Here is a 10,188-nt window from a genome sequence, read left to right as displayed (position 1 = left end):
TTTATTGCCATGCATGACACATATACTAGTGTAGCATTTATTATGATACGATATCATGATATGATAATCAATCCTCTCTTACTCCATTTAATTCTATGCCACCTCATCAAAGTTGCCTAATTGACATGCATGATACTAGCTATGATACTCCCATTACAACCAGTCCGAAAGAAGATGAGGATCCGTTCCACACATCCATGTGGAAGGGTGTGCAGTGTGCAGTGAGGCGGAGTAAATTGGAGGCATTGCCAGGAAGAGGAGAGGCACGGGAACCCACGCCGGCTTGCTTCTTCTCGGTTACCCAAACAGTCGCACGGTCCAGACAAGGCATTGGATTCGGGGCAGCAATATACTACTACTGCTCCAGTACTCCTCCTTGATTGTGCCCTGCCCCGATTCTGAAACTGGCAGGCAGCAGCTGAGCTAGTTGCTACTACTGCTCTGGAGCTCCAGCCTGAGGCCAGAGCCGCCGGCGCAGGAAGCGCGCGGTCACCTCCCCCTTCCGCTCGAGCTGTTCTTGGATCGCTCGTTCCTGAGGTGAGTGGGTCGAACCACTCTCAGCCATGTGCATGCTGTCACCGAGAAGAATCTGTAGCTGCCCTGTTCTTGGGTTTCCCAAGGTGGAAGAAGAACCGTCCGGTCAGTAGATGCGGAAAACCCGCGGATTTCGTTGCATGGATGTGGTTGCGCGGAGGGCGTCGTGTTCTTGCCATTCTTCTGCATTTTCTCTTTCTTTCTTCCGCAGAAACATTCGGTCCGTGTTCTTGTTCTCCCGGTGTTGCGCCTTCCGCAGGAGCTCTGATCTTGCACGAATTGCAGGCGGAGGAGGAGCGGCTCTCGAGATCTTGCCCGCCTGGGCCTGGCCGCGCTCCAGATGCGGAATTGACCTCCGGGGATGGAGGAATCGAGGCCGAGGAGGGCGCAGCCGGCGCCGGCGAGGATCCGCCCCGTGCCGATCGCCGTCACGCCGGAGGGCTTCTGGTGCTGCCCCTCGCCAGCGGCGCTGCACAAGAGCCTCAAGAACCCGCATCACCACCACGGCCACGCCGGCGGCAACAGCCACAGCCATAGCCACAGCAAGCAGCAGCGCAAGATCCCGTCGGCACCCCCATCCGTGGCGCCCTCCGTGCAGAACGCGCCGTCCGTCACCGACGAGCCAGGGCGCCGGGAAGCTCCCGACGAGCAGAACGCGGCGGCGGCCGAGATTGCGGCGGATAAGCGGCCGGAGCAGGCTGGCGACGCGGAGGCTCAGCAGCACAAGATCTGCGTTGGGTTCGGGCAGCCTGAGACGAGCGACCTGACGGTGATGCTGTATGGCAAGGAAGGGATTGCTGTCAGGATGAGTGTGCATAGGGACGTTCTCTCTGGAAGCAGCGCTTTCTTCGCCGAGAAGCTCTCTGACGGCGACAATGGCCATGGTGGCTCTCTGGTGCCATGCGTGGAGATCCATGACTGCGACGATGCCGAGATCTATGTGGAGACTGTCGGGCTGATGTACTGCGACGAGGCGAAGCACAAGCTGCTCAAGCAGAATGTGTCGCGTGTGCTTCGCATCATGAAGGTATATATGCATCTTCAGATACTCACATTTCAGTCCCGCAAAAAAAAAAAAAGATACTCACATTTCAGTGGCTTTGCCTTTCTTTTGTTGCAAAGCTCATGTTGCTTAGTTTCTTAGATTAGATTTTACATAAGTTTCATTCTAAGAAGAACTGCATGGTAGTCAATTTTTCCCGAGCTCTATATAATCTTAGTAGTTCACGTACTCGGTAGCCCCCGCATGTTTGATCATGAAAGAAGTGGCTAAATTTGCAGGTTGCTGAATTACTCGGTTTCCATGCTTGTGTCAAGTCATGCTTGGATTATTTGGAAGCAGTTCCTTGGGTCGGTGAGGAAGAAGACAGCGTTGTGTCGTCCATACGACATCTTCAGAGCAAGTCTTATGGAGTTAGCCCTCTGCTGAAAAGAGTTACGTCTGACAGCCCGTACTCACCAACCGATACTTTGTCTCATATTATGGAGATGGTCTTGAAGAGCAATGATGACAGGGGACGTCGGGAAATGAAGGCCCTAGTTCTGAATCTTCTCAAGGATAGCAGCCGTTGCACAGATGGAACATCAGACATCTGTTGTGAACTATTTTACGGTTCGTGTCGAGGTTGCTTGGAAAGACTTCAGCCACTCTTTGTGGAAGCATCTGAAGCAGGTTTTCCTTCCCAAGTTACACGCCAAATAACTCTGGAGACTGACAATATCCTCTGGTTGGTTGAGATATTGGTTAACCAACGAATTTGCGATGATTTTGTGGTCATGTGGGCAAGCCAAAGTGAGCTTGCGTCATTACATGCAAAATTGCCTATCGCCTCTCGCCACACAGTTAGCAGTATAACAGCAAGGCTCTTTGTTGGCATCGGAAGAGGAGAAATGCTTCCGTCCAAGGACACTCGTCTTCTCCTCCTGCAAGTCTGGCTGCAAGCACTCATCGATGACTACTCATGGCTACAATGCAGCTGCCGGTCATTTGATAGGAAGCTTGTCGAGGAAGGGATTGGGCAGACAATCCTGACACTTCCTTTGGAAGACCAGCGGTCTATATTACTGTCATGGCTCGGGAGGTTCTTGAAATTAGGCGATAACTGCCCGAATTTGCAGAGGGCGTTCGAGGTATGGTGGAGAAGGACTTTCGTCAGACCTTATGTCAACCAGGCAAGGTAATGTCTGTCCTATGATCAAACAGAAGCTCATCTTGAAACGATAGGGAAGAGTAGTGATTGTAGCCCATAGATTCTTTCGGGGATTGTCGTGGGCAATCTGATAGTGGACATGAAACCCGGTGAGAATTTCAGTGGCTAGTTTTTCCTTACTGCGTAAATGTCGATGACACAGGAAATTTGTATGACTGCACGTTTTAGCCTATGATGTAAAACCGTATGCTTTTCCAGTAGTTATAAGAAAACCCTGATCAACAGCTCCTTCTCCATTGTACTTCTTTTTTACTTTCAAGTTGTTATCAAATATGACCATCATTTCCCCTTCTTGTTAGTTGAAGATTGCGCATGGATTGTCTAAGGACTGTACACATTATTTCCTTCTCCGGCAGAAATTCAGGGTTGTAAACAGCCCCATATAGCAATCAAATTTGGTAGGAATTGAATTAAGAACTACTTCCAGTGCCCACCGTATAATCTCAGAAAATCACTCCTGATATGACAAAAGTAGAAGTCACTTTCATAGTAAAAATCCTTTTTTCTCAGGAGCTTACAGATAGAAACAATTATGACTCTTATACATGCATTTAGTCCCTTTCACATCTTTATATCTCATGGAATTTGTATCAGCCAAAAAAAAACCTCTGAAATCCCCCTGGATTTCCACATCAAGATGTGAACAACCCAAACAAGCTGATGTAGACGACACCAACAGATGCTCTCTGTTTCTGTAGACTGTACCTGCACCGAGGCTTCTCGAGAATGCGGAAATATTTCGAGAAACACGAGTGAAACGCATAACATTTAAAAGAAAATAGTATAGCTGTCTAAGGACAGTATAGATCATTTATTTTTCCGGCAGAAATCTAGGGTTGTGAACAGCACATATAGCAATCAAATTTGGTAGAAACCGAATTCAGAACTACTTCCAGTGCCCACCATAATCTCACAAAATCACTGGCTGATATGGCAAAAGTAGAAGTCACTTTCATAGTAGAAACAGTGGTGACTGTGCATTTAGTCCCTTTCACATCTTTATACCTACTCACTGAATTTTTATCGGCCCAAAAAAAAAATCCTCCGAAATCCCATTGGGTTTCCACATCAAGATGTGCACAACCCAAACAAAGCTGATGTAGATGACACCGACAGATGCTCCCTGTTTCTCTAGACTGTACCTGCATCGAGGCTTCTCGAGAATGCACAAACATTTCAAAAAAACATAAGCGGAAACTGTAGAAACATTTATAAAAGAAATGGGATAAATGCTGACCAGAAGCATTCATATCAAAACTATGTTGGCCAATTGTTCTATATTTTCTTCAACTGTCTTGGTTGTGGATAGAGATGGTGGATGAACTTGCAGATGGAGGTTGCCTGGGGCATGATTAGGTGTGGAAGAAAGGAGATATGTTCCTATAAATGTTCCTATCAGGTACCTATGACATGTGTGCATCAACTTGACACAAATAGTCTCCGTGGCACTGGATCAGTTGAAGCTGCGCCTTAGAAACGCCACGGAAAGCAACACAACCTTGCATTTTGTGATGGTGATGATGATGATGTGATGATATTTCGTTAACCGTCTTTGTCAATGACTAGTGAGGTATATGCGTGATAATTAACCTGTATTTCATGGAACCGGAGGCACGCGTAAATCCCTCGCACATGATGATTCAGGGGATTGTTTGGAATGCAAAGAGTTTTCCTGAAAACAGTTCAGTTCCTGCATGAATCAATTAAAATTCTGCTAATATCTTCAAAAAGTGAGGAAGGGGAAGAAAGCTTTCAGACTACTTCCTCATCGAAATCAATGAGAAAATGTGACTTCCCCCCCATTATTCAGGTTTTCTTTTGGTATCATGGGCAGGGTTGAATTTTTGGCATGCTAAACTTGTGTAGTCCGTTCTGTTTTGTCTGGGGACACAGCAGAAGTTCAATGATAATCTGGATTCTGGGTTAGTGTCTCTACTAAGTTATCTGCCAAACATGAGCTGGGCCAACTGCCCCACATGGTGCAGTGGAGCTTGCTTGGTTATGCATGCATACCTAATCATCTACTATAATTAGGTGATGCCGACTACACATGCGTGCTGCATCACTGCAGTATAGACAATATTTGTGTGCGCATCTGCACGTTACTGTTGTTTTTGTTGTTGTTGTTCTTTTCTCTTATTTTATGCAAGAGTGGTTCTAGACTTCTAGTGGTGCTTAATTCAAGTGCTGTGCAGAGTAGTACAGGGCATGACTTTGATGAATTATCCTATTGGATATTATTGTGAGCTGGTGAACCTAACCAGAGTAAAATAAGGGGCTTCAGTGCCCCTAAGTCTCCAAGCTGTGTGTGGTGGTCAAGGAGAAAAATTTTATTTTATTGTTGCATCATTTGATTGATCAATTTCATTTCTGAGCCTAGACAAACTATTTAGGATCCTCTTGATATATATTTTTTCCCATTTCGACAGGGAGTAGATGAATATAATGTAAATCGACGAACTACACTTCTTTCATCACGTGGTTATGGAATAACTATGCTTAATACTAAAAAGGTGTGTTGCTGAGTCAGTGTTATTAGCCCTTGGATGTTTTTTTTTTTGAAAAACCCCACCCATATATTAATTAATTGACACAAATATTCGTACAATCATTCGTTACAGCACTTGCCACGTAGGGCGGAACACTATTAATAAGAATACCATCAGACCTATTTATAAAACTAAATTTTTCAATCTCATGCGCCACCATATTCGCCTTCCTGTTAATCTTGGTGATTTTTAAAGTACTCATCATCTTGGAGACACTCAACGCTTCCTTCTTCAAATCCACAAGGTTTGACATGTCCAGGTTATCATTTGCAAAAACCGAGGCCACAAAAGAACAGTCAGTTTCTAAAATAATGGGCTTGTGAAGAGTGATACCAATGTAAAGGCCTGAGATGGCTGCTCGAAGTTCCGCTTCCTCAGCACAAAGACATGAACCAATATAATCCCAAGAAGAAATAAGAACTTCTCCAGAATGATTTCTAACAACCACCCCAACGCTCGCTGCGCTAATGGCCTCCACAAAACTTGCATCAACATTAATCTTGAGGAATTCCGGAGTGGGAGGCAGCCATGGAACACAAATCCTCTCCACATTACTAATGGGTTGTAAACCATCAATCACACCCTTACCTTTATTACTTACCTCTACCTTCGTTTTTGCATGACAAGATGAGAATGAAGCCCAATAATTTTGAATAAAACTCACTGAGGCCAAGATAGATTCCTTTCCTTTACCAAAAATCAAGTCATTTCTCAAATGCCAAGCTCTCCATAACATGAAAATTGTTTGCTCACGCATAGGCGAACTTAACTGATCCAATAAAATAAGTAACCAGTCCGGCCCCGAACAGTTTAAAATGTCTTCATCCGGCAAATTCCACACCTCTCTCAAACTCATACGGAATGCACGTATCTTGGGACAGCATACCAAAGCATGAAAAACACATTCATCTTCAACACCACAAATTGAGCACGTACCTAGGATAGCTTGATGGTGTTTTACTCTGTTAACTTGTACGGCTAGGCTATTAGATGCAGCCCTCCAAGCAAAGATTCTAATCTTCTGAGGAACATTAGCCTTTCAAATAATATTCCAGAGCCTCCTTTCCCCATTAACATATACACTGGAGTTCCCCGGTGCCATGTCCGAGTCCTTAATATTCAGGGCCAACCTATACGCACTCTTCACTGAAAACAACCCATTTTTCTCATGGTGCCAGGCGATGAAGTCACCCTCGTTCAAATTCAGAATGCGTAACTTCAAAATTTCCTCTGCATCATGAGGGTAAAACAGATGCCTGATTAAATTCTCATCCCATCTCCTTGAGCCACTCATGAATAAATCAGCAACCCATTTGACCCTCGTTCTGGTCCTCTTAGCAGAAATTTTTAGGCCAGAATCCCTCGGGAGCCAATTATCCCTCCAAATATTTATACTAGCACCATCGACGACTCTCCAGATGATACCCTTTTTCAATAACTCGAGTCCATGCACAATACATTGCCGTGTAAGCGAAGTCGCTTGAGGGAAGACAGTATCGATAAGATGCCCATGAGGATAATATTTAGCTTTCATCACCTTTGCACACAAAGAGTCTGGAAAAACCAATAAACGCCAAGCTTGTTTGGCCAAAAGTGCTTGATTGAAAAGCCTAAGGTTCCGAAATCCCATACCCCTTCACCTTTTGACTTTGTTAATTTTTCCCAAGCCAACCAATGAGTTCTTCTTCTATTCTCCTCATCACCCCACCAAAAATTCCGTATAATTTGAGATAGTTCATCACAAAGAGTCATAGGGAATTTAAAAATACTCATGGCATAGACCATAATGGCCTGAATAACAGACTTAATCTGGACTTCCTTCGCCCCGCTAGAAGCATATTTTTCGATCCAGTCTGAACCCCTCTTAAGAGCTTTATCTTTTGTATATTGAAATTTGCCGGCCTTCATATGACCTTCTGGAACTGGGAGGCCAAGGTATTTATCCTCAAACCCATCGCACGTGATTTTAAGGATAACCAGAAGAGACACCTGAATCTCAATAGGACACTTTTTGCCAAATAAAATGGAACACTTGTCTGGACTTAATAATTGGCCTGTACCCTCCTCATAAGCCGTCAAAATATCTTTAATAGCCAAAGCTTGATCAAGAGAACCCTTAAAAAATAGGAGACTATCATCGGCAAATAATAAATGGGATATACCTGGAGCATGTCTGTTCAGTCGGAAATCTTGGATAGTCCCTCTTGTTGTCGCATCATTGAGTAATAGCGAGAGGGCCTCAGCAACAAAGAGGAATAAGTACGCCGATAATGGATCCCCTTGCCTCAGCCCACATGAAGGATGAAAAGACTCTAACAACTGGCCATTAAAGCGCACCGAGAATTTCACTGAGGTAACACAAATCATAATCCAATTAATCCAGATTGGATCAAAACCATATGCACGAAGCATACATTCCAGGAATTTCCAGTCAACACGATCGTATGCTTTAGCTAGGTCCAGTTTATATGCACAGTATTCTCCACGAGAATCTTTCAAAGTATTCAACGAGTGCATACATTCAAAGGCGATAAGAGCATTATCTGAAATTAATCTTCCGGGGATAAAAGCACTTTGGGTAGGGGAGATCATACCATCTAGCAGCGGTCTTAGCCTATTGACAAGGCACTTTGAGATAATTTTGTATATAACATTGCAAAGGCTAATAGGACGAAAATCTTTCATCGACTGGGGATTCTTAATTTTAGGAATAAGAACAATAGTTGTATCATTTATCCCCTCTGGCATACATCCCGAAATAAAGAATTGCTGGACAGCCCAAACAATATCCGTCTTAATTAAACCCCAATTTCTTTAAAAAAACCCGGCTGGAAACCCATCTGGTCCCGGGGCCTTCAACGGCCCAATTTGGAAAAGGGCATCACTAATTTCTTGTTCAGAGAAAGGTTTGCAGAGATCTTTATTCATATTCTCATTCACCACCGGTTTCACAAGTGATATAATACGAGATGGATTGACCATAGAGTCACAGGAATAAAGATCCTTAAAGAAAGAATTTGTGATACCTTTAATTTCCTCCAAATCCTTTGAGAGAGACCCATCACTTCTTTTGATAGCAGAAATATTGTTCTTCTTAGCTCTCCATGTGGCCTTTCTGTGAAATTTTTTAGTGTTTCTATCCCCCCATTTCATTTTGTCCAGACAAGATCTCTGCTTCCACATGATTTCTTCCTTAATCAGGAGCTCATCCATCTCTGCGAGGATTTTCTTCCTCTCCACACTTGCTTTAAGATCATTTCTTTTGAATAACACATTTAATCTTCTACGAGCAGATTCAAGCTTTTTAGGCAGATATCCGATATGAACCTTACTCCACCCATGCAGAGACTTCATCATCTTGTTTAATTTATTTGCCACATCTTCCAGATCATTAACGTGCGAACTATTATTCCAACATGATTCAATCTGATATTTCAATGCCGCCTCTTCTCTTTCCCAATATGCTTCGTATTTCAACTGTTTAACAAATTTTCCAGAGCGAGGAGCCCCCAACATTTCAATAAGAATAGGACAATGATCTGACCTGGAGCTAAGAATATGTGAGACCTTGCAGTCTGGAAACATAGACGACCATTGTGGGCACGCCACCGCTCGATCAAGCCGCACCTTCACATTTTTATTGCCATGCTGCTTATTATTATAAGTCCAAGGAACTCCATGAAAGCCCAAATCAAATAAATTGCACTTAGACAGAATTTCACGAAAATTAGCCAACAGTTTGGGAGACCGCTTTACCCGAGAAAAATGCTCATTCTGCCACATAGCCTCATTAAAATCTTCAGCCATAAACCATGGTCCAGCCCCAAGCGGTTTAATTCGCCTTAGTAGCTCCCACATAACATACCTTTGGTTCGCCTTTGGTTCCCCATACACAAAAGTGCTTCTCCATTTAGTTCCAGCACCATTGCTGATGTACATGTCAATAAAATGATCTCCATATTTGTTCAACTCCAAGGTATAAAGGTCGTCCCAAAAAACCGCTAAGCCACCTCCTTTTCCTGGAACAGAAACAGTAAATACATTTTTCATACCAAGGCGATAACGCAAACTCTCAACATACTCTTTATTTTGCCTTGTTTCAGAAAGAAAGATAACATTGGGTCGATGTGTCTTTGTGAGGCACACCAGCTCTTGGACTGTCCGAGGTTGACCCAAACCTTGACAGTTCCAGCAAATCATTTTCATGGCTCCTGACGGGCGACATTCATCGCGCCCGTCAGTTGACCGGCAGCCCCAGGGCCGGTAGCTTCCTTGGTATTATCTCCTACATCTTTCCCATCCCCTACAGATTCTCTCCTCCTATCCTGGACCTCTTCCTCACCACCATCAACTTCCTCAGTAACATGAACAGTAGACCCATCTATGCCTACTACAGTTTCAACTCTCTCAATACACACTCTTTTACATGACACACTCATATCCATATCATCCCTAACCTCTAGACTTTCTGTACTCGTGCTGTTCATGTTGAGAATCAGATCTTGATCATCAGCAGCGCGCCTCTTGCTTCCCGCCTTGCTTTCAAGCATGGCAGCAAAAGCCGCCTTGCGGCTGGAGAGCTCGCTGCCACTGTTCGGTGGAGTGGGAACACCAAAAATCGCATGTTTGACACATGTAGATTTCACCATGTCTTTCTCGTCCTGCTCTTGACGGTAAAGCCTCCTCCAACGCTGGACTCCCGCAATGCCGTGAGCATGCCGCTGAACACCAACAACAGCAGCAGCATCCACGCGACCACCTTGAGTCCTAGCCGCAGGAGCCGTAGGTCCATCCTCCAGTGGCTGCGCCTGTTCTCCTGTAACCCCATCGCACACCCCGGCAGGCTGGGGTTGTGGCTGGAAAGGCAGCGCAGCATCCTCCGGCCCCTGGCTTTG

The 10,188-nt window shown here is 44.6% G+C and overlaps 1 protein-coding gene across 2 annotated transcripts; it reads left to right on the top strand.

Annotated features, from left to right (window-relative positions):
• The first annotated feature begins 223 nt into the window (after positions 1–223).
• LOC119307537 (BTB/POZ domain-containing protein At3g50780-like) lies at positions 224–3,042 on the top strand. Of its 2 annotated transcripts, none has more exons than XM_037583614.1 (3): positions 224–537; positions 820–1,561; positions 1,816–3,042. In XM_037583614.1, exons 2-3 carry the CDS (start codon positions 896–898, stop codon positions 2,713–2,715), a joined length of 1,566 nt encoding a protein of 521 aa, XP_037439511.1. In that variant the 5' UTR covers positions 224–537; positions 820–895; the 3' UTR covers positions 2,716–3,042. The 2 variants fall into 2 exon arrangements, with proteins under 2 accessions (XP_037439511.1, XP_037439512.1); XM_037583615.1 differs by having other exon boundaries at positions 534–639.
• Positions 3,043–10,188: the final 7,146 nt, after the last annotated feature.

The sequence above is a fragment of the Triticum dicoccoides genome, chromosome 5B, assembly GCF_002162155.2.
Source record: "Triticum dicoccoides isolate Atlit2015 ecotype Zavitan chromosome 5B, WEW_v2.0, whole genome shotgun sequence".
Taxonomy (NCBI): domain Eukaryota; kingdom Viridiplantae; phylum Streptophyta; class Magnoliopsida; order Poales; family Poaceae; genus Triticum; species Triticum dicoccoides.
The sequence above is the reverse complement of the archived record's forward strand: the minus strand, read 5'-3'. Positions and strand labels throughout refer to the sequence as shown.